This window comes from Hesperophylax consimilis, chromosome 8 (genome assembly GCF_061612785.1).
Source record: "Hesperophylax consimilis isolate HC1 chromosome 8, BYU_Hcon_1.0, whole genome shotgun sequence".
Classification (NCBI taxonomy): Eukaryota; Metazoa; Arthropoda; class Insecta; order Trichoptera; family Limnephilidae; genus Hesperophylax; species Hesperophylax consimilis.
The window spans coordinates 37,174,995-37,200,074 of NC_142843.1; the positions used below are offsets into that span (position 1 = coordinate 37,174,995).

The 25,080-nt window shown below is 35.4% G+C and overlaps 3 protein-coding genes across 6 annotated transcripts in view; 2 read left to right on the top strand and 1 right to left on the bottom strand.

The window, feature by feature from the left end:
* Window positions 1-408: 408 nt before the first annotated feature.
* Window positions 409-9,262, top strand: LOC149421994 (pescadillo homolog). The gene is made up of 6 exons (XM_089634640.1): window positions 409-556; window positions 677-910; window positions 3,847-4,218; window positions 5,313-6,027; window positions 7,166-7,335; window positions 8,873-9,262. Exons 1-6 carry the CDS (start codon window positions 533-535, stop codon window positions 9,125-9,127), a joined length of 1,770 nt encoding a protein of 589 aa, XP_089490766.1. The 5' UTR covers window positions 409-532; the 3' UTR covers window positions 9,128-9,262.
* A 1,566-nt stretch (window positions 9,263-10,828) lies between these two features.
* Window positions 10,829-20,955, bottom strand: pelo (pelota mRNA surveillance and ribosome rescue factor). The gene is made up of 7 exons (XM_089634641.1): window positions 20,807-20,955; window positions 20,444-20,687; window positions 18,895-19,149; window positions 17,118-17,340; window positions 15,459-15,651; window positions 14,271-14,377; window positions 10,829-12,876 (listed from the first exon to the last, which is right to left on the bottom strand). Exons 1-7 carry the CDS (start codon window positions 20,845-20,847, stop codon window positions 12,785-12,787), a joined length of 1,155 nt encoding a protein of 384 aa, XP_089490767.1. The 5' UTR covers window positions 20,848-20,955; the 3' UTR covers window positions 10,829-12,784.
* Window positions 20,956-21,235: 280 nt separating this feature from the next.
* CLIP-190 (Cytoplasmic linker protein 190) overlaps window positions 21,236-25,080 on the top strand; it is a 176,335-nt gene continuing 172,490 nt past the window's right edge. For all 4 annotated transcript variants that reach the window (XM_089634202.1, XM_089634203.1, XM_089634205.1 and 1 more), the window contains exon 1: window positions 21,236-21,543. The gene's annotated coding sequence lies outside the window, so the exon portion shown is untranslated. The remainder of the gene's footprint in view (window positions 21,544-25,080) is intronic.

Here is a 25,080-nt window from a genome sequence, read left to right on the forward strand (position 1 = left end):
TTGAAGATTTGTTAAAATTCTCTGAAACAACTCGTCCTAACTAAAATTTATTTTTTTACTAATAAAAAACAGACAGTAAAATAATCCGTAATTTTGGAGCTCGTTATATTTGGAATTTTGGATCAAACTAAGATTAACAAGAATAATTTAGTACTGGTTGGTTTTGGTTGTAGCTAAAATTAATTTCTTGGCTTTGGGATTTCGTTTAAAAGTCGACCTGAATGCATACATTTTGTAATCCCTTTAAAAATGATATATGTAAACATGTATTACAAAAAAAATTTTTTTTTAAATGATTGGTGTTTTAGAGTAAGAACTTATTACAGCCAGGAATTTATTACATTTTAACAGCCATTTATATCCACACGTTTGACAGCTGATCTGTCATAATTTCTAATTTGTCTATGGACGGCCTTTAACGTGGAAATGGCTTTTTGTGCCTGTCGCGAAGTTCAGTGATTATAGCATTTCTAATGTAATAGTCGACAACATTTGCTAATTTACAAAGCAAATTTGAAAGAAAAACTTCACAATGGTGGCCAAAAGGCTTAAAAAGGTAAAACTCAGATTGTAGCGCTATGAAGTATGTTTGATGTTTTCATTTTGAGGTTAACCAACAACACGTGTATAAAATGTTATCGTTAGTTGTAAATATATTGTTTTTTTCTAAATTTAGTACGCGACCGGAGAGGGAGCAGCGTTTATGACTAGGAAAGCAGCATTAAAGAAACTGCAGCTGTCAATAAAGGATTTTAGACGATTATGCATTCTGAAAGGAATTTACCCCCGCGAACCCAGGAACCGCAAGAGGGCGCAGAAAGGAACCGGGGGCATCAAGACCCTGTACCACACCAAGGATATTCAGTTCTTGCTGCATGAACCTATCATATGGAAACTTCGCGAAGTCAAGGTAAGCCTTTATTTACTCTTTATTATCTGCTAAAAATTATTGGTAAATATGTATACAGAAAAATAGATACACGCTTAATACGCCAACACATGTATTTAATAAAAAAAAATTAAATTAGGACCCTGAAAGACTAGTATGGGTAATTATTCGGGATCGCTAGCCACAGCTAATACGAAATATTTTTAAATAAAACCCTTTGATTTACCTTAATTACTATAAAACTGTTGGAGAAACTGAAAATAATTTTGTAAACAACATTATGCACCATCGTTTTTCTTATCCGCATGAAGTCGGCTATGATCTAGCCACTTACGTAGAATCAGGAATACCAATTGACAGAAATTATTTGAAATGGTTGTTATCTCAAACAATGAAAGCGAATTTTCATTTAACGTAATTAAAATGCTAAAATTAAAAATTTCCCAAATGCATTCTTTTTCCTTTTATAGTAATTAAGGTGAATCAAAAGGTTTTATTTAAAAATATTTCCTATTAGCCGTGGCCAGCGATAATGAATCTTTTCCCAATATTCATATAGATTTATCAGACAGCAACGCCTTTCCAGCCTTTCAAGTAGGACCGACGTAAAAGGTAGAACCATCCTTCCCGTTGGAAGTGTGTTAATATTATTATGTTAAAACGTGGCGTGAAGAAAAGACGTCAAATTAACTTATTTTTTTAATACAAAATAGATACTAACCCTTTGTACTCCAAATTATTTTTTGTATGCTGCATCAGCTACTCTATAGAATGTAATGTAAGAATATGAGGATAAATTAAGATATTTTTAGAAAATTAGAAAAAAACATTTTTGGTGAGGCAGTAAATAAAATGATATTTATTATCATATAAGATTGTTAGTAAAAGAAAAATTTCAATCTTTATAATTTTTTAACGTGTGGTATTTTAGAAAGCAGTCGCTCAAATGCATACGTACCTTGTTAGGCACGTGTCACAGTACTCACTGGTTTCCCGTCTGCCACCTTTTACTGCTCTTTTCGAGCAGACCACACAATCCTGCTTGTGACCTTTTCTTAAAATATGGAGTTTTCCATTGAGCCTCTGATGGAATGAGAATATTTATTACCAAGTAAAAAATATTCAAATAAAATGAATGCATAGTTATTGTTATGTATGAAAAACAGAGCAAAAAGCACAACCAATCGTAAGTGGGTACCGTATACAACTGAATTTACCTGTAAAAGGACCCTTTTATTTTATAAACAACAAAATGTATACCCATTGTGTATGTCGCTAGTTGCTAGAATGTTTCCTATGTCGCTGTGGTGGCGCCAACAGAGTACAAAGATTTGAAATACATTATTTTCCATTTCCGGAAACTGAAATACTTCTCAATATTATCTTAGCGATGCAAATTTTTTTTTTGTAAATTTGACAACGCCACCTCAAAAAAGCAATTTAAAAAAAAAATTACGCTTTATTTAAACGTAATTTCTAATGGAAATAACTATTCAAATCGGGGGGAGATCCAAACATGCACAAAATATGTTTTTAGTTTGAGTTAATTTAATAATTTATGCCTATTTCCTAACCTTCTAACTCACCTTTGATTGAGAAAAAATGGAACTTTAATGCATCTTTTACCACCTCCTCCGATATTAATAGTTGTTTCTTGTAGTAATTAAGTTGAAACGAAGTGTTATACACGGTGTCCGGAAACTCGTAGTACAAGCGGGAAACTGGAGAATCTACACCACATGGGGAACCCAAAAAAACATAAAGTTTTTTGATTTGAGCATTTTCAAAAAAAATATATTTTTCGGCTATTTTAGGGTTAAAGTTTTTTCTGGTGTTTAGGGTTGAATAACAGATGTTTTAACCCTGCAGAGCAGAAATATTTTATGATTACACCGGGTTAAATGAAGGGTGATTTCAAAATAATGCTTCAAATCCGAGTTTCTTCATTTGTTTTACCATCAAATAGTTTTATTTAGTTGGGTACTTTGATCTTCAGTAATAATTTATAAGAATTTGATTAAAAAAAAAAAAAAAAATCAACTTCAAACTCGATTTACTCGATAACGAAAGCTCAAATAAAAAAAAAATATACCACAAAATCGACTCCAAATGTGATGTAGATTCACCAGTTTCCCGCTTGTACTACGAGTTTCCGGACACCCTGTATAAATAATTTGTGGGTATTGAAGTAAGCGTAGAAGGAAACTTTTAGAATCGCTGGAAACGCAAAATACGAATTCATCAAACAAGAAAAAAACATAGCTGAACTGTCAACACTTTGATTGGCAAAACATGGAATTTTAATGCAGTATTTTCCATCTACCCAGATGTAAATGGTTGTATTTTATAGTAATTAAGTTGATTCGAGTTGTTTCAAAACAATATTGACAATAAGCGTGTTCAGCTATCCTAAAAGACTACCCCACTTTGTATTGTACAGAATTTTTTTAAATTAAAAGGTTAATTACTTTCATAAACATACCGTAATCATACTGGTTAGTCAAATGGATTTTCAATTACAATACATTTAAAAACTTAAGTTTTTATTACAATCTATGATAGCACGTTTGGCTCATTATCATTTGACAGTTAGTTTTGTATTTAATAATCTCTAAATAGTATTAATAAAGTCGCTACCCGCCTCTGTCTGTTTGTGCTCTTAGTTCTTCTAAACTACGCAACGGATATTGATAGGGTTTTCACTATCACTTGTAGAATTTCTTTCGGAAGGTTTATACATGCATATTATTTTTGTAGAAAGTAGAGAAAAGTCGAACAACGCCGTGTACACGTGAGCTAGTAAAATATAAGAGCCCATTAAAACTATTTTTCGGACTATGATGCTATAATAAAATATGTTTTGTTTTCAATATATGCCAAGGAGCTGAGCCACGGTGCTCAATCCCACTTTACTGCAGTAAATTCTATAGTATCAATTTTTCTAATTATCATTTTAGGTATACTACAGAAAAATTCAGCGCGCCCAGGGCATGAAAGACAAGCGCACAGTCAAGAGATACATGAACAACTATCCCGAGATCAAGATCGACCACATCGTGAAGGAGCGTTACCCGACCTTCATCGACGCCCTCCGAGATGCTGACGACTGCCTGACACTCTGTTTCCTCTTCAGCACCTTCCCCTCAATCAAGCATGTGCCCCGCGACAGATCCGTGCTCTGCAGACGGCTCACCGTTGAGTTCATGCACGCCGTCATCGCCGCCAAAGCGCTGAGGAAGGTGTTTGTGTCCATTAAAGGATATTACTACCAAGCAGAGATTAGGGGACAGATCATCAATTGGATTGTACCGCATCATTTCGGATTCCAGGTAATATTGAATTGAAAATTCTTATTTAGATGTGTTGTATCTCCAGTATTATCTCAAACTCTTAATCAATACTCCGGCTTCAACAAAACACTTTGAACTTTATTGTGATAGATTTACAATGGGCTCTGATATCTTAATTAGCAGGCAGTTGGAATAATCTGGAACCCGACCTTGAGGTTGCCAATTTATTTATTCTCAACAGCTAATGCCATCTATGGCTTATTAATCTAGTGGCATCTATGAGTGTGCTCATTTACTAATATCAAGGATACAAATGTGATGAAATCGGACTTGATGAACTGCTTTGGAAAATGTAAAATTTTCAGAGAATTCTATCTTTGTTATTCTCGACACCACTAATTTTAGCGATGCCGTGTTTATGATTGATCTAACTGAGTGAACACTTAACCCCTTAACTCGATTTGTTCCTTTTAATACATCGATAGCGGTAGAGTTGATTTGTTCCCTTACCGGAAACTGAGACGGGACTCATAAAAGTTCATGTATCTTTGAGTTCCAAATTAAATTATTTTCTATTGCATTGTTAGATTTGTCTGGTTTCAAAAACAGTATTTGATTTTGTGATGTGTTCAAAAACAGAATTTATTTTAAATGTCGAGCGGAAATATTTCGCCCATTAATCATCCTTCTGTTAGGTCATTAAATATAACATTACAACAAAATCAAAAAGAGTTAAATTTACCTCTGATAATATTTATTAAGATTTTGACTATACTTACTTGAGTGGTAGTTATTATCGCCAAGCAAGCAGTTTGCCAAGAGAATTTTTTTCTTTTTTACAATGTCTTCATTAACCCATCGCATACTAATTTTTATTTGTTACATCTGTGCATACTTCAAACGGATTCTTACTGTGCATTGATTACTGATTCTTATTGCACCTCAAACCAAACACTTTTCATACTTTTATATAGATTTCATAAAAATTGTGATATTATATAATAATCTACCCAAGTAAGTGAGGTGAGTTTTGCAAAAGCAGCTGCCCAATCTTGGCGGCTGGTATACCGATGGGTTAAAAATGTCAAAGCTGTTGGGTGAAGTTATCTAATTTTTTTGTGATTTTATTTCAGCCACACAATAAAGACGAGGTTGACTTTAAGCTAATGTCTACATTCATTGAATTCTACACCGTCATGTTAGGATTCATGAACTTCAGACTGTTCCACTCATTAAATCTGCAATACCCTCCAAATCTAACTCAAGGAATAGGCGAATCCGATAAAGAACTCATAGACGAAGATGTGTTTGTCGCCGAGAGGGTCGCCGCAATGAACATGCCCTTGGCGACAGTTAATGCCGGTACAGAGAATGAAGAAGATGCAACACTCGACGTATTCCCTTCAGACGAAGATCCAGAAAAATTGGAAGAAGCAAAGAAAGAAGCTGACGCAGTAAATAGACTTAAAACATTATTTAATGGCTTAAAATTCTTCATTAACCGAGAGGCACCCAGAGAACCTATGGTATTCTTGATCAGATGTTTTGGCGGGGAGGTATCTTGGGACAAGCAACTCTTCGTCGGATCAACGTTTGACGAAAGCGACGAGACCATCACGCATCAGATCGTGGACAGGCCCAGCTTGGACAAGCAGTACATCTCCAGGTACTACATCCAGCCACAGTGGGTGTTTGACAGTGTGAACACCAGGACTCTGCTGCCCATCAGCAAGTACCTGATGGGAGCGGTGCTGCCACCTCATCTGTCACCGTTCATTGATAAGGCCAAGGATCAGGTGTATATTCCACCAGAAGCAAGACCCATCAATGAAGGCCCTATTGACGAAGGTACAAATAAATTAATTACTGTAATATATATATTACAGGGTGTTAAGGGACGTACATGACTTAGTGATTCCTGACATTATTTGGAGTAAAAAACATGAAATTTTGGTCTCCAGTGACATTTTAAATGTGTTTTTTTTCTGACAAAAAAACATAGAAAATCAGTACATACTAATTCGACAGCCAGAGTCAATGTGAGTGGTTGGTCAGTTACTCGGATAAGTGACCAGTGACAACATGTGGAAGAATTAAAAAAAAATAATAATAATAATTTTGAAGAAAAAAAAACATTGAAGGGACCAAAATTCCATTTACATTTTTTACTCCAAATAATGTCAGGAATCACTGGATAAAGTAAGTCAAGTACGTTCCTTAACACCCTGTATGTATGATCTGCTGTGATCCAGAGATATCTGAAGAAAATATTACTGTTTTCTTCCCAAGGCAAAACTTATTTTTACATACAATTAAACAATTGTTATACTTTGCCATACTGTGAGCGCATTGGTTTCCTTATACCGAAACCTCATCACTACATACCAACAGCTGGTTAAAAATAAATGATGGCGAAAAGCGTAATAAAATATGTAGTGGTTTTATAACAAGTAAGGCAGATGTCGGACAGATGATGGAGACTATAACGGAATCGCAACACAGCATAATAACCTGAAAATTAACCATGACAATACTTTTGACCGTGAAAATCTCAAATCATATCCAATGAGATTCTTGCTTATGTAGTGATGTACGGTATAGTAGGACTACTGCAGGGGGACTCCTGGCGGGTGTTCCAAACTAGCTTGAACTACTATCAGGGTTGAATGAAATACTAGAATGTATTGAATTATTTGGCGGTCAAAAATAAGCCCATGTAGTACAGTGGTTCCGTGCACCTGACCGGCAATCAGAAGGTGCAGGTTCAATTCCCGTCAGCGGCATTAATCTTTTTTTGGAAATTTTTTCAATTTATGTTTGTGTTTCAGGCTAATAATTTGTCACTATCAGTGTGAACAAGTACATTCAAACATGAGCACTTTAAAATGATTTGTCTGTACATGGCTGTTGAGGTGCAAAACAGAACACATCACTGTTGTCTTGTTTTTCCTGTTCCAGTTTTCTTATCTTTTCTTTTTGTGTTCAGGTAAAAAGAGTGATGATTCTGATGAAGAGAGTGACGAAGACAAGGAAGAGCTTGACGCTGACGAGCTAGCAGCTCTGGAGAAGGCTTACAATGAGGAAGTTGGAGAGGACTCTGAATCTTTGGAAGATTCCTCTGATGAGGAAGAGGATAAGAAGAAGAGAAAGGAAATGGTAAGAAATATTTTTGGTAACGCAGTGATAATTTTGAAAAATTTCCCCTTGTTTTCAGCTATGTATATTCAATAAATGAAAACGGTTAAATTTCCCTGTATATTATATTATATAAAATTCCCTGTTATTCTTTATTCTATGGTCTCATGAGATGTCACGAGACACAATTGTATAAGTTTATACAAGTTCAGAACTCCATCATTTTGGAGATATAGAAAAAAAAAATACTGTCATTATTAACTCACACCTTCATAAAAAGAAACAACCTCATTCGGAATAACTTTCCTAACTCTTTAGGGTAATTTGTTTGGTTTTGGGAACAAACCGTTATTTTCCATAGAGTAATTTGTTCGCTTTTCGGAACAGCTCAAACAGTCTCATAGAAATATTTGTGTCTCCAGTACCGTCAAGTGAGAAATATGAATTAAACAGTGTTAGAAAGAAAAAACTTTTTTTTTTCTTTTCTGTTGATTAATCACTCTTCTAAAGTAATGTTTCTCAATGTTTAAAGAAAGATTGTTATCTTTTAAAAATTATTATGAAGTTAGTCAGACCCAACAATGATTCAGATTTGATAAAGACAGATTGCTTCCATGAATCCAATAGAAATTGTGTCAAAGTTCTACCAAAACTAAATTACCACTCCCTAACTTCATCTGTTAAGAAGCGGGGTGAGGTAGGCGGTTTCAGCGTGGCAAGCCACCAATGAACCACTAATAAATTACACCCTTCTGCGCATGGCGAGAGATCTGTGTCTACCAAAGATATTAGAAGAACGAGATGTGCTATGAGCAGTTCATACTGTGGAATAGTTTTGCCCAGTGTCGCCGGTTTTGTTCACCAATACTATTGCACACCTTCGCTTACACTAAGGTATCCGCACTAATACATAGAACAGATCTCTGTGCGTACACGTCCCGATAGTATTCAAAGTACCCTAATTAGGTAGTACTCCGCCTACGGTCCGGCGGCCAACATAGCATATCTCGTTCTTCTAATATCTTTGGTGTCTACACACCTTCTTTCGGTAGTGGTTTAGCCATAGAATAAAGAAGAACACAAGAAATGCAAAGTAATCATTATGAAACTTTCATTTCGATCAAATGGGATAGCGATGCACATTGTCAGGCAAGTGTAAGGCCCAGTTGTTTTGCACAAATGAATGTCTAGTAGGTCACCAAATGGCTATTCAACGCCATTTTATTTGTAATTTTTTTTTACTGTTGAGAGGTTACCATTAAATGCTGATTTTAAGTCTATTTCAACTTTTGAGCAAATTGTGATCAGCAGAAGAGGATTATGTTGTTAAGCTTGACATTTGATGACAATGTTTCATTTGAATTTCTGTAAAATAACAGGGCCTAAGAGAAACAGAGCGCATACTAACGGGCTAACCAGCGGCGACATTGGTTTCCATTCATATCTACCTGTGAGGCATTTCTAGTGGGTCTTATTTCAGAGGTTTCACCTACAGCACACAATTGGTTAATTAAAAATGGTTTTCCCTTACTAATCAATCATTTGTCTTTATCCACAGAAAAAGGCGATGGCAGTCAAGCCTGGAGAGGTGGCCAAGGAGATTCCATTTGAGAAGAACCGCCAGGACAAGCAGGACTACCAGCTGCGCGAGAAGATGATCAAGAAAAAGCACAAGCGCCTGTATAAGAGCATGATGGAAGGCAAGAGGAAGAGAATGAAGGAGATCTGGCTGCTGCGCAAGAAGAGAAGGATACACGACGAGAACGAGAAGGTGGAGAAAAAAGCCGCTAAGAAGTCGGCCAAGGCGGAATAACAACTGACAGACCAATTAAGCATCCTCGGAATATAACTTATATTTGATTTCATCTTGGTATGCGGAATTCCACGTATTGTTAAGAAAAAAAAATTCTGAACTTATTGTATCAAATAAAGTTTTAACACATCAAAATCGGTGTTTTATTTCATACTTACCTGTAAATCCTGTGGAATATAATCTCAGTATTGCCCTGGTAAAAGACCACCATTCTAGCGATGAGTCGTTCATCAACGAGCCGTACAATTGAACTGGCTCTTTTTGATGAGCCATACTAGTACGACTCCTGATTGAACGGTTACTCTTTTTTTATCAGGAGTTATTTTAGAAATATAGCGCCAGTAAAATTATCCAAGTATTAATTGTCATTACATATGCAGAGACATGAACGGCGTCTAACAGTCCGATATCTGGACTTGGACATATGCACGTACACCTAAACTACCTAGCATCTTATTTTCATCGTGGTACGAGGCAGTTCACCGGTCCCAAGAGTCGTACGATCATTCATAAGCTGGGAGCCACATTGGGGGAGCTGTATAGGGCGAACACAATTCTCATTGCTTATACGCTCTGAGCTCACGGCTCCCGTTCAATTGAGCCGTACGAAAACATAGAGCTGGCCTGCGATTCTGGAGTTAAACGATCAATCGTTTTCGTATGCACCGTCTTCGAGTGAAAAACTACTAGTCGTCGCGACTAACTTTTTCGAATGTTTCAATTTTACGTATTCTTGAGCGTCGAACGGTCGAAGTTGGTAGAAGAGATGATTATATTGGCACCCCTGTGAATATTGTCTATGTTCCTGATGTTTTTGGGATTTCTATGGTGTGACTGTCAAACAGACAACAGTTATTCGTTATTCAAAACAGAAATGGCTGCGGGACATATTACAAATTGCCAAAAGCAACTCTTAATTGAGCTTGTAAGCTCCGATAAAGACTTAGTAAGTGGGAAATTTTCACCCACTTTTACATTTGCGGAATCCGCGCGGTAAAACAAAAATTGACAGCTAGACTAGATTTTGACAGCCAATTCCATAGAAACGCCAACAACCTACCACTCGCTGCCCTGTTTCTACTGGTTATACCCAGTAGTTGTTTTGTGGAATGACTTTTGACGTTTGGCGTCGAAGTATGTACCTTCGACCAATTTCGGGAATAGCAACGACGACCAACGTACGTACTTTCGACGGCGATTACGAGCCCCTGGTATTGCGGCAATGGCTCATAATAAAATGAGTCATGAACCTATACCATTCAGAATTGAAACCTTGCTTGAAATGGCTTTAACCGAGTTTGATGACCAGATTTGAATAGCCAGGTATTTCCCTCACCTTTGTCTACCCATCTCCCCTTCACCACCATCTTCATCCTCACAACATATCCCAATTGCAGATGCCATAATCTCACCAGCTCCAGATGGTTGGGAGCACTTGATTACGGCATTCTTGTGCGGTATTCACATGAAAAAAAAAAAACTAGAAGCCTGGTGAAAGAATTGAAACGTTGCTGAAAATGACTTTAGTTGCAATTAGCCAGATACTTTACAACCTATCTTTTTCCCTCCTAATTCCCTTTAGCCTCAGCACACACCCCAATTAACGTGTGAGCCCCACTGGCATAGGACAGTTGAGAAAGAATTCTTTACTACGTGGAACTGGGGCTATAATGACAAAATAATTGATATACAAAATTCCTCAATATATTTACAAGTTACACAATAAAGTATGATATTCGTTATGACATACATTATTATTTTTATACAACAATTTATTTAGTGTGAATAAAAAAGCTACAAATCGAGAAATAATTAACAATAATATCATATGCTTAACAAGATAAGATATTATTTTATAAAAAGGAAAATTAATCACTGAGCGAGATCCACAACATAGAAATAATAACCGTAATTTGTGGCTCAGCCACCACTTTATTACACATTATCACTAAAGGTATATTTTATCTATCTATACATTATCATTAATTAACAACAGAAATATACTAAGGGACTATTTCTCGCTTACATCGGGATGGTTTTGATTAACATTTAGGACGGGTTGTTTCGGAGAATTTGAACAATTCATCAAATTTCAACGCTCATTTTCCAGTTATGCGAAAGATTTTTTAAAGTTCTGTTTTTATTTCAGTTCTGTCAAGCAAATAGCCTATAATGATATAATAACAGAACTTGAATTGGACTTTCACAGAACCCGAAAATGAACGTTGAAATTTGATGAATTGTTCAAATTCTCCGAAACAACCCGTCCTTAGTTGTCCCCAGGGGGGTATAACTCCGATCGAAAATTAGAACTGAAATATTGTGACATATGATTGCCAACTATATCCACCAATGAAAAACTCTGAGAATCTATGGAATAAACTTCAGAGTTTTCATTGGTGTAAGTATAATAAGTAGGCTCCGAAAAATAATTGAAATGTCTATATATTGACATATCTATGGTTTTTAGGACCAATTTGTTTCATTAAAAGCCCGAAGATATCGATGTAGTGAGTGGTTTATTTATGGTGATCCCCTTTACGATCCTTTATCTTGAATAGGTATAAGATAAAAAGGCTTCTTTGGGTTATCTTATAATTTATAAACAGGTCAAAACATTATCCAATTATTAATTTGTCAGTGTCTTCAACGTGCAAATGATCATCAACCTTTGGGCTGCGTTCAATTGTGTGGGGTTCGTCACCACCACGGGGCACACTTTCATCTCGTCTGGTCGACCAATAATGCTTTAATTAAACATATGTCACATAATCTTTCATTGTGTAAGCCTTGCTCAAATAACATATCCGTTGTGCTCTAAATTGTATGTTGTTACTAGACGCAAATCTCAAAAGAGAAATGCAATTTTTTAGGTTAACAGCTCTAATGCATTTTTATATTTAACATTTTAATAAAATATTGTATATCTTCATTCCAGCTAAATGAGATTGTAAAATGAAATTCATAAATTCACACTTGTTAAAAAAAATCATCCGAAAGCGAAAATCGGCGCACATTTCTTCCACTAATCGTTTTTTGCGCCGAACAAAGGTGTTTGCACCGGCGCGGGAGATTTGAATCAAGCTGAAGGGGAAAATGTCTGGGTCACTTTAAATCCTCACCCAATATAAACAAATAAATTTACTGAACATATTTCTAGAGATTTCGCCAGCGACATGAATGCAGAATTTCGGTTCTATAACATTCTTGTACGCAATACAGAGAGGACTTAACCCTAGAAATTACTTAAGTCTGCTCCCGCTTGAGAGGCAAGCGCGTTAAAATGACTTCAGATGCTTCCCTCAGTCTGAGAGTTAAAGACAGTTTAGCTAATTAACGCTCAAAACAGACATTATTCCCCAACTACCAACCAACATACTATAAAATTCTCGACAGCTGTAAATATTATGTACATATATAAATAATACAAGACTGTCCAACTAACAATCCAGGAAATATTGATATTAACGATGCCTTAAAGGATAATCTTTACCATCTCATTAATAAAAATCATTTTAATTACGTTTTAGAGATGTTTTGAGAAATAGACCCTAAATATTATAACATTTATGTCGGTAATAAATAAATATACAACACACTTCAACTTAAAGTCATACAATTAAAATACAAATGGGTAGTCCAAGTTAAGTGTTGCCATTAATCCGAATCGCTGTTTTCTTCCTCACTTTCCTCCAGTTCGGGCATGGGGAATCTGAGGATTGCGGCAACACCCGTCAACTGCTCCAGTTCTGAAATAAAAACAAAAATAAAATAAAAATATCTTTTCAAAATAGCTCACTCACACTAAAATCATTTTTACATTGCCCCTCTTGTTTCTGTAACGGATCTCTTTAAAGGATAAGACTCTAGACTTAGACATAGGGCGAGGAAATTATAAATAATGAAAAGATAAAGAAAAAATGACATTGACATAGATTAATAAAATTTATTTATTTTTCGGAATAACTTTATTGAGTAAAACCTCAAATTGTAATATTTAAATATTGAAGACAATATTAGTGATTTCTAAACGAAAATCTGAAACAGAAAAATCAGAAAAGGAAACGGTCACATCTGGGACTCGATGTAACTAATTGATAATTGATAATTAATTGATAACATGATAATTAATGGATAACAATAATTTATTTGTTTCATTCTCCATTTGGTAACGATTTGTAAGTAAGATAGTGTGCGTGAGTTTACGCCGCTAAAACAAGTATTGAAACAGTAGTGCAGATTTAAATGGGAATATTGGTATTGCGGTGTATATAAACTATTATACTCTTTATATAAAATATAATAAAATATTACACTTATAACATTCCGTATAAAAGTAAAAAGTTGAAATACAGTATTTATTAATAGATAATTTAGATGCAAGGCAATGGACATAATAGTACATATATGTAGAGTAGGTGTATAGAACGTATTTAAATAGTGTAGGCCTATAAACAATGATTATAAAATGTATTTTAATATTCTGGATCTGGTAAAGAAAAGTGTGTAACTTTTGATGTGTTAATTTAATATTAACAAGCATCTTAAAAAAAGAAAACTTACATATCACATACGCATGTAAATAAAATTGATTATCTTCATTAATTATCAAAAAACTACAATATAACAAAAGATTCTTATTTAAAATATATTGTTGCATTTTTTTTGATAAGTAAAAATTAATATTCAATATTTTGTTCAGCAATTGCGAGCATTTTTTTATATACCTTACAGTTGTTTTTGTCATTTGCCCTATGATTAACTGGAAATGTCATTTTATATTTTTCATTTTGAGTGCAACAGTTTCTGCAGTTTGGTTGTTTGTCCTTGTTCCCGCATTCGCTGTATGTGTGGTCGAGACCGCAGTAACTGCAAACAGGCTTTTCTTCCTTCTCTCTCTGCAGACATCTTGCAGCACCGTGTCCGAAGCGTAAACAGTGGTAACATTGCATTACTGGATTTGCGTTTTCAACAAAGATTCTTTGGTATCCGATTTTAATTTTATCTTTGTTTAAGAGTATTTTCCGGGTTTCACTCTCTACTTCAACCACATAGTTAGATGTATCATTAAATTTATGATTAATAAAATGTTTGTTTGTTTAATTATATGATCCGCAATTGCTATCATAAAGTGGATACTTACGTTCTCCTGATATGTGCATGCTTGAGAATATTTTGGCCTCCCCTCCATTCTCCCTCACAGACTCCACTATAGCAACGTAATCCTTGCGCTCTTGAATGTTCTGGCATCTGAAATTGAGAACAATATCAAATGTAAGTACAAAAACAATCAATATTTCCTTACTTATAATGCGATAAAAAGTCAACTAAAATGATAAGTAATAATTTTAAACATGCTTAGTTAATAGAATACAATTTTTCACCTATGTACAAAGGCCAGCATCTACCACCAGTGCATAGAGTTTAATATTGCGTGAAGATGTAAATATTTCACAATAGTATTCCAAATTGTACACAAATTTTACAGACCGTCCGGGAGGCACCCCCGACTACTGCATTTGCAGTGTTGAAGAATAGTGCCCACGGACAGTGCGAAGCACTGCAGTAATTAATGGCAGGGTCGGCCATACGTTAATTTTACCTTTGGATATTGTCTCTACTGGGTTAGTTAAAGACAATAATAAAAATGTCACTTTATAAAGTTTGGTATTGTTCACATACTGCTTTAGGGGCCGTTCAAGTATTATGTAAGCACTATAGGGGGGCAGGGGGGTCTTTGCGTTTGCTTATTTTTGATGACATGGGGGGGTGGGGGGGTCGAGATAGTGATTACGTCAGCACTGCTCAGAGGTAGTTATTTTTTTTTGCAACCCACACATTGTCTATGTTTGAAAACCGAATACATATTTGGGGATTCCCACAAATAATTAATACGTTTAGGTACTCGCTTAGAAGCGAATGGGGGAATTACCGCGCGCTACTCACTTGTCAAAATTTCTTCCATCGTTTCATTTCAGTACGATTGACGATTTGACGTGTTGTAAGCAAATCAAAGCAAGTTAATATTTGTGTTACCGTTGATCCTCTTTCGCCAAAGTTGAATTGTTTATAAAACAGAATATATTAACAGAAAAATGCATATAGGTACCAATTTTTACGTAAGCATGGGAGGGGGGGGGGTAAGAGCTTTGCTTACTTTTGGTGACAAGGGGGAGGAGGGGGTAAATAATTGTAATAAATCTGCTTACGTAATACTTGAACGGCCCCTTAAACAAAAATTTTATTTATTGAAGTTTAAAGGCCATCTCTAAACGCTGACTGAATTTGGATCGCTTGTATTGAGGGCGGTTAATATGATTGTTATTAATACCTGAATAGCTTGTCAGATATGAGTAGCGTTTCGATGGCCTGCGCCTGGCACGCCCTCTGGATGTGCTTCTTGCCGTAGAAGGCCTTGGCGGGCTCGCACTGCAGAGTAGTGTAGAAGGCCTCCAGCGCGCGCACCTCCCCGGACGCCTTGGTGTCCGTCATGCGGGACAACACCGCCGGGTCTTGCAGGACCTCTGCAATTACAAAATCATCAAAATGTCTGCATTTACAGAAATCAATACAGTAATCTCTCGCTAATCCGCCAATCAGTGAAAGCAGCACTAGTGAATACATAAAAAATATTTTTAAATTAAAATTAATATTTCGTAAAAGCAAACACAACTGAGTCGTGTAATTTCTATACCCGCTATATCAACTTTCATTGATTTGGATAAAACCGCAAAAAACTGTCACATCTCTAGCGTACATAAGTAAATGCATTACAATTTTTTATATAATGAATTGGAGTAATAAAATTTCGAAAAGCATTTATTTTTCTATATATGTCTAGCAATAATTAAGTAATTTCGATAAATAAAATGGATATAGCGGATTTTGATACTCACTTCGTGATTTTGAAAGTCAACTGAGCCAACATGGCGGGTTTAGAAACTCACGCGTAGATCATTTTGACACACGAGCGTGGCGTCAGAGCGGCGGCCATATTGTATTTTGGCAAAATAACTGCTTGCGATTCGTTGAATCCGATATAGCGGGTTTTGATAGTAACTTTCTTTATGATATAGCGGATTTGGTTTCTCACTCGCAGTTTTAACATGGTTTTTGGTCGCGATAAGGAGGGTTTTGAAACTCAATTTTAGGCTCCTCTTGTTGCTCGCAAAAATGTGAACAAGATGTCATACTCAGATCATTTTGTCAAAAAATCGGATATAGCGGGTATAGAAATTATAGGATTCAACTATTGACATAGAAATAATAGAATTGAGTTGCCAACTCATAATCAGGATATTTTGCCGGAGGCAAACCATGTGACCATGCTTTTGGCACCGGGAGGGTTCGAGAATGCTTTTAATAAACTACGACATCAGTCATACATTGATCAAACTGCCTGGCGTAGCGATACTAAAAATGAGCGAGATGGGTAAATTATAACACATTTGTAAACTAAATAGTGTAACAAAACATACAATTTTGGAAACAAACCCAAAAGTTATTTGTTTACACGATTTGGGATTTGTAGTTATTACGCAGCCAGCAATTTGCGCGCCAATGTAAAAATGACTAGTAATTTACAAACAGATTTAATTATGATTATGATTGTGATTATGATATTACAATGCGAGTTGGTTGTAAACTGTCAGATTCATTTATTGATAAATCACAGTCACACCACAGCCCCGCTCCGCGAAACTTGGTTTGTTTCCCTTTCCCTAATTTGGATGTCCACAGCTACCGATCTTTCGCAAAATTTCCATTTTTTTGTTTAAAGTTAATATGTCATGAATATACACTTGGAAGAAGACTCCATTTCCTAGAATAAAACGAACCTAAACACATGCAAAAGTTGCTTGAATAAACAACAATAATGAACCCTGGTGACTGATAAAAATGGTCAGCTTCAGCAAGCTAGATGGCGATATAGTAGAAAAGTGAAATTCTGAACTTAAAAATAATTAATGTAATACATATTAAAAATTACCTTTTAGTGAGTGTTTGAATCCAGAAGAAGCGTGTACCAGCATGAATTTGCCTTTGTTCTCCAGCAGCAGCTTATTGTCCGTCTTCACGGCCTGCTGGAACATGTACTCAAAGAACTGGTCCCTGACGAAGCCGGGGGACGCTATCAGCACACACTTCACAACGCTGAAGTTGATGTGGCGCAGGATGGCCTGCACGACCGATTCGTAGAAACGCGTAAGACCCTGAAACAAGAAAAAAGGACGCATTCTTAATTTGGTTATGATTGGTTGGTAGACACTGCAAGACACCGGCTTGCAGTCTACTAAGGCTGAAAAGCAGTGAGTTTTCTTTAAAAAAAACCCTATTTAAGAGAACATATTGAAAAAAAATCAGCGGAAGATTATAATATAATGGTATTTTCAAATATTCAATGCACAATTATTCTTAGGACGAGTTGTTTAGGAGAATTCGAACAATTCTTCAAATTTTTAAGTTCTGAGAAAGGTTTTTTTTCAGTTCTATCAAGCAACTAGCCTATAATGATATAATAACAGAACTTGAATAGAACTTTCACATAACCCGAAAATGAACGTCAAAATTTGATGAATTGTTCAAATTCTGCAAAACAACCCAACAACAAAGCCTATCTTTGGTCATATACAGAAAAAATCTGAAAGACCATCAATATGAAGATATACTCAAGGAACTAAGATTACCAACGTTAAAAGAAAGAATAGAGAGGTGTGAGTGACTTGATGGAGACTTTCAAAATTTTATCTGGATATTATAATTGCCCTGCCATCCAAGAAATCTTCACCACCAATAAAAATATAAATTATATACAGGGTGTTAACGGACGTACTTGACTTACTTACCAGTGATTCCTAACACTATTTGGAGTAAAAAATGTAAGTGAATTTTTGGTCTCTGGTGACTTTATTGATGTTTTCATTTCAAAACTTTTTTTTTTTTTTTTGCCAAAACAATTTTTCAAAAAATCTTCCACATGTCAACACTGGTGACTCAGCTGAGTAACCGCCCAACCCCTAACATCGACCCTAGCTGTCTAATTACTACTGATTATCTATATTTTTGTAGAACAAAAAAAACAGATGTGAGCGCATCAGCAAAATGCTGCCTGCTTATTAAATAATAGTACTTAATAAAAACTTATGATTTCAGAGATATTTTTGGTTTTGATTTATTAAATACTAGCTAGCGAGTACTCGGCGTTGCTCCACTTTTCTCTACTTTCTATAAATATAATATGCATGTATTATATACATAAACCTTCCGGAAGAACTTCTCTAAGTGAAGTGTTAGTTTAGAAGAACTAAGCGCAGAAACAGACAGACGTGGATAGCGACTTTGTTGTATACTATTTAGAGAAGAGAAAATTAGAAACAAACTTTTTAAACTACTATTTTTAATTGTTTATATCAGAAGAAATATTTGAAAGAGAAATCCGTAAAGATAGTATTAGAAAAGGGATAGGTAAAATATATTCAATACGTATAATACACAACACAGGAAAATGGAGTCGATTCATCGAATCAAACTTTGAAAACGCTGTCACAAATAAAATAATAAAAACAGAATTTTGATTGACTTTCATTTTTTTTAATTAAATGGAGCACCACGAATTAAACACAATAACAATAAATATATTGTTACATAAATAACATATTCAAAGCAAAAAAATTAGATCACAACATGATGGCAATAAAAAGAAGCTGTTTATTTATCAATGCCCAAATGTGCATTTACATGAAGTTAGCGCATGTTAGTATGGTCACCTTATCGTGTTGCTGAACGTTGCCTTTGCGTTTCCTCGGAATGGTGACATCAATCTTGGATCGCACCAGGGTCATGGCTGCCGTGATGAGGCACACGTACGCCAAGCCCTCCTGCATCACTACAGCGGCCAGGTCCGCATTCTGGCCAATGTCGCATGCCATGTCTACGCGCTCCAACGCCACTGAGTCCCAGAGCGACTTGTGAAGGGTGAACTTGCGGTTGAGTTCGAGGTCCAGTGTGTGGTACGCACCCATCTGGAATTTAAACAGTTCAAAGATCATCAATTAAAACAATCTAATAAATTAAACACAAAGTGCCTTCACGAAAATTGCAATTAAAATAATTCAAGAGTCGTACGAATTCATATGTGGACACTAAAACACAACTAGTCTCTCGTGTCTACGATGAACGAAGTATGTAGGAAGAATGAGTTAATGATGAATGTTAGTAAGTCTAAAGTCATAGTGTTTGAAAGAGAGAATACAAAAACAGTGTGCAATATTGTTGTGAGTGATGAATACTTGGAGCAGGTGGATAAGTTTGTGAATTTGGGAAGTATGTTCTAGAGAGATGGGAAGGCTGATAGAGATATTGAAAGAAGGATAAATGAAGGTAACTCCATTAATAGAGGACCGAAAGCGGTTGGTGCTAACAAAAAACTGTCCAAAGAAGTGAATCTAGCAGTCCACAATGGAGTGCTGGTGCCTCTCCTGATTTATGGCAGTGAGGCATGGAACCGGCAGAGGAAGAATGAAAATAGACTAAATGCGATTCCTAAGGCATATGTGTGGTAAAACCATGTATGATCGCGTGAGAAATGTGGAAATCCACAAAGAATGCAAGCCTGACGTAAGCTTATTAAGTAAGATTAAGAAAGGGACGCTCAGAACGAAGAAAGGAGTGTAATGATATAATGTACATGACGCAGATGTGAATGCTAGAAGAAGTCGGGGACGATCAAGTGAATTGGATACTTGAGTCGGGCCATGTCAAGAGTCACAAAAATAAAAGAGTATGCATAAGACGATCTATTTTCACGAATCAATTATTTCTTATGTAAAATTGGTAACGCACATAAACATAAAAATATGGGACAGAAAACAAAACTTAGGGTAATTATTTCCCTAACCGCCGCACTTTTAGGCATAGGTGATGGAAATTACACTTTGTTTTAACAATTACTACAAGAAAGAACTAGTTATGTGCACAATATAGGTTGTTTGGTTCTTAGGTTGGTTTAATTAAGTAATTTATGAGTATTTAGATCGAAACGAAACATAAGCAAGTGTCACTACATACAAAAGAAAGTCCTAAATGGCGGAATTTTGAACTTTCATTGAATATTAATGTAATTATAATACATCTTTTACCATCTATCCCGACGTAAATCGTTATTTCTTGTAGAAATTAAGTTAAAAACGAAGTGTAAATTTTCATCATATGTGCCTATTAAGAGTGCAACGTTTAGTGAAATATTTACCAAACTTTGTTCGATATTATTTATAAAATTATGTCAATCTTAATAGGAGTATATATGAACAGACTGACCTTTACATACTGGTTTTCTTGCGTATTTCTCCCTTTGAGACGGAGAACACACGCTTGGGTGTCGAAATCTATTGTCTCTACATTGATTGTAAGGGTTGTCCTCACTCTGCTGCTCGTGGAAGACCCTGTTGAAGATTCATTCTGGACCTTCCTTATTGTTGAGCTGGTGACGATATCTCCTTCGGATATTAAGTTGAACGCATGCCACATGTCCTCCGACTCTTCGGGAATAAGACCGATTCTCCTGCAAGAAATCCACGTCAAAATTCTGTGATAAAGTATCGATTCAAGATGATAAAATAAAATTTGTTGGCATAAAATGACGACCCTCGCAAGTTAGGTTATAACGCGCGCGACACTTACCCGTTTCCATCTTTCTCCAGACTTTTGAACACCAACTTCATTGTGACGAGTTTACAATCAAACTACTGGCATTTTAAATCAATTTTAAACCTTTTCCTTCGTTATGAGAGAGAATTTAAACGTAGTGACAGATAGGCAACCATATTGGAAGTGGTTGCCATATAAATGAAACAAGCTGTAAATATTTTTTTTAGGCGCCTACTCATTTTTATAATCTTTTCAAAATTTTGCCAAATTACAGAATAAAATTCCTTTATTTTGAAAAAAAATATTATGTTTATAAACGTTTGTGAAAAATTAAGTGTCATTTACTTATTTCTTAACGGTTTATAATATTTGACATGTCACAAAATTTGTATTTTTTCATGTTGCCACACTAGGAATGTGCCTGTCAATAGACCGATTTGGAACAAAATGTTTTTGCCATATTTGGTGTATTTTTGAACGTGGTGTTGTGTTTATATGTCAGAATTTGGATGTTTCTTTTAATTTCGCGTTGATCGTTGTCGTTTTGTGAAACAACTTGTTGTGCGAAGTGTCAGTTTTTTCATCCCCCGTTTTTACAGTGTCGTTTCATATACGTGATGTGTCGTTGGTAATTTATAAAAACGTTCACATAAATTCACTGACGTGTGGACCTAACTAAATGCAATAAAATTCCGATAAGATAATTGTAATTTTATCTGTTTTAAATATCTGCAACCTATACTTGACCAGCTGAGATAATTAATTAATAAGTAAGTACGAAATTATTTTAACATCAATAATTATTCAACCTACGTTTAAAAAAAACTACTTATTGTATATGTGCCGTGCATTCGAAGAAGGCTTATAAACTTTTTAAATAAATGTGCATCTACACGTACATAGTATATTATATAATATGCATGATCGCACCCCTATTTATAAATTATTATTAGTACATATTGATATGTAAACCCGCATTATGAGATTGTCAACACATTCCAAAGTTATTTTAATTGGTTGGAATTAAAATCCTGTTTTTAAATTGAAATATCGTTTGATATGTGGTATAACGAACAAGGTGATTATAAAAAGATTATGTATTTTTCATCTCTTTTCTTCTCTTCGCGAACCGAGTCGTGACTCATCTCGATCAGCTGCTTGAAAATAGAGAAATAGACCAACCATGGCAAAGTAAGTAGCCCCATAGGCTGTTCACATAACTGTACTATAATAAAGGCCTTTCTACCTGTTTTATTATGAACATAAATAACAGTTCATTTTTTTGTTTACGCTTTCTTTGTTCGTAACAGTGAAGAGGGGCAACTCTTACGTTAAATTGGAGGGAAGTGTTTCAATTTCTTTCAAATTGATAATAATATGCACCCTTTTGATTCACTCGACGTCTTAAGCTGCTGCCAGACGCAAAGCTCACATCAAAAGTTAATGTACAGCGCATCATCTTTTCTACCGACACACGACGCTATCAAATATTTCTTCCTATGGTAGGAGAGGGGGTCAGTTGAATTCGAGAGCGGCCGAGGAACATAATTTCATCTGTCAAAGTGACAACTTTACTTACTGACAGCTTGAGCACGTTTTCGAAATGGATGATACTTGTCGCCTATTGCTGGATCTGTTGGACAGCTCATCCTCTGATGATGATGCCGCCAACTATATAATTATAAATGCTATTTATAAACTTTTTAGATTTTAAACAATCTGCGCGTAAATAGCGCATTTTCACATAACCTGACATAACCTCTCCGTCGAATCAGGAAATTCGCAGTTCGCACGCCGATCGACGAAAGCGACATATAATAAATTATTGTAAAATAAGCTCAAGTCGATTTCCAAAAATGTCGAAGGCAAGGGCGGCAAGGACCAACACCAGGGCAGGGAACGAGAAGAGAGCACGAGAGCTGACGAGAGCAAACCAGATTACCCAGGAAAACAATTGAAAACAATCAACAAACGAACAAACTAGAAGCTTCTCTATGTAGGTATCAGGCCGTCCAACTTTATCAAAAAACCGAATGATATTACCATATAAACATACTGAGTTAAAAATATGATTAATTTTGAAAGGGCGAAAATTTGTTTACTTCAAATTCAAATATTGATTATATTTATATTTTAAATATATGTTAAGTATGTTTGCCAAATAAAGTTTTTTTTTATGTTTCTAAATTTACTAGCACACATGACGATATGAGCTAACATAATAAATAAAAAATGTATTATTAGGCTGCTTATGTCATGGCTGTCAAAGGGAACACGGAACTTAGTCGGTAGCTCCGCAATTAAAATGACCCCCTCTCCTTTTTACGGCGGAGAGGGGGACGCATAACTTTTCAAATATCGCGTCGGGAGCGGTTACGTAAAATAAATTCGGTTAGCGAAGTTCAGAACCACACTTATAGCGCGTTATCTTTTTACGTGTGTCGGGTCTGTATGGGATTGTATGGCGAGCGCTATTGTGCTTTATATTATCTGTTGATGTGAGCTTTGCGTGTGGCAGCACTATTAGGACGGGCTTGTGATAATATAATAGACATAATAGTCCTCAAGTAAGTTTGAACTATATCTGTACATATTTTTGTGCCTACATAGAGGGTGGCATTTTCAAAGCGATGATTAGATAGGTACCTACCTACTTATAAAATATTTTTCATACGTATAATTTTGTTCTACATTTGGAATGAATTTGGAACACAATATTTCGGTTTTCATCGCGTGATTTACACGGGTTCTTACCTATATACTTTCAGGTACCTACCTTATTATTATAATATTATTATTTTCACTGAAGAGATAAACATATAGAAGTGCGTTGTGGGCGTGTCCACGTGCACGAAGTGAGCACAATTTCCCCCCAAATCCTATCTAAATTCTTTCTTGAACAGATAATCAATTCCAATGGCCTGTTCGGGGCCTAGGAGTCTAAATGTCCTATGTAAACTGTCGAAATCGGTTTTCTTTCAAATCGATATTATAGATATCACACTTTTTGGGAATATTAATCTGATCAGTGAGGATTGAATACATTTTTTAATTCATCTATTATTTTGCTTTAGTTTTCTTGATTGAATGAATAAACAAATTAATTAATGAAATGGAATCTTAGAAGAGGAAAATTTCCTCTTCAAATTAACCCATTTCCCGAATCCGATTGAGCCGAAACTCAGCAGATAGACTCGTTGTCGATGACAATGCATTCTATCAACTTTTGGTGGCAATCACGCATACACAGGCGGACATGTACGAATTTCTCTGAAATTGGATGACATTATATTTCAAAATTACCCCAGTTAATATACGAAATAAAAATCGGTCCTATCCAATCGGGATTTAGCTTAGGTGTTAGCGCCGTCAGCGGGTGTTCACTTATTTTAGTCGATCCTTGGAGAGGATGTTCAATTCTCAGTCAAACCAAAAAAATAATAATAATTAATTTTGAAAGTTCGCAGCAAGAAAAAAATAGATGTATTATAGTAAAAACAACGTTGTTTTTTACTTGTTGGTTTTTTATTGGTAGGTTTCATTAAACCTGATGAAATAATTATATACTTTACTAGTGTACCCCGCAATGCTTCGTTATCGCTAATATCTTTCTCGGGCGTCTCCCACTTCTTCCACCATTCTTCTGCCACGCTCTAAACACTCCTGGCACTTATAAGAACAAACTTTCAGCGATATCGGTCGACTACTTTTCGAGTTTTGCGAGTACGTTTACTATTTTTTATCAACACGCTAGATAATTAACGAACGGTAATCAAATCCAACGGTTCGATAAAATCTTTTTATCAAATCGATAATACCATTTTAAAAATAGCCAACCTAATTAATAATCTGTATCTAAAATAACGGTAGTGATTGTGGAGTAAGCGTCATATTTTGGTTATTTTGTAGATAATTAAATAATAGGTTTCTTGGGAATTTTCCGATACAAAATGCAAGCTCAGATTTATTATTATTGTTCACAAACGATCATCATCATAACTCATTAGATTAGTCATTATCATTACATTACTATTACGTAGGTATTGTTTAATTATAGCGCAAACCCATGAAAAATCACGGGATATTTTGTAGGATTTGTGGATCTGAAAATATTTTCCTCAAAATTGACGGCCGGCGTCAAGTGACAATTTGAACCTTATCGCCACCAGCGTAAGATGGTTTCAAAATGAGATATGTAAATACGAATGCTAGAGGGAGAGCGCTAATATTAAAAAAAACTATAATAATTAAGCGAAAATTGTGAAAATATTTAATAAAACACGACTCGTTTGAAATAGAGCAAAAAT

Coding starts and splice junctions, on each gene's coding strand:
- pelo (XM_089634641.1), bottom strand. CDS start 20,847: ATGAAGTTGGTGTTCAAAAGTCTGGAGAAAGATGGAAACGG. Junction 15,652..17,117: donor ATTCAAACACTCACTAAAAG/GTAATTTTTAAT, acceptor TTGTAATTGCAG/AGGTCCTGCAAGACCCGGCG. Junction 12,877..14,270: donor CATGCACATATCAGGAGAAC/GTAAGTATCCAC, acceptor TTTTTATTTCAG/AACTGGAGCAGTTGACGGGT.
- LOC149421994 (XM_089634640.1), top strand. CDS start 533: ATGGTGGCCAAAAGGCTTAAAAAG. Junction 6,028..7,165: donor TGAAGGCCCTATTGACGAAG/GTACAAATAAAT, acceptor TTTTGTGTTCAG/GTAAAAAGAGTGATGATTCT. Junction 7,336..8,872: donor AGAAGAAGAGAAAGGAAATG/GTAAGAAATATT, acceptor CTTTATCCACAG/AAAAAGGCGATGGCAGTCAA.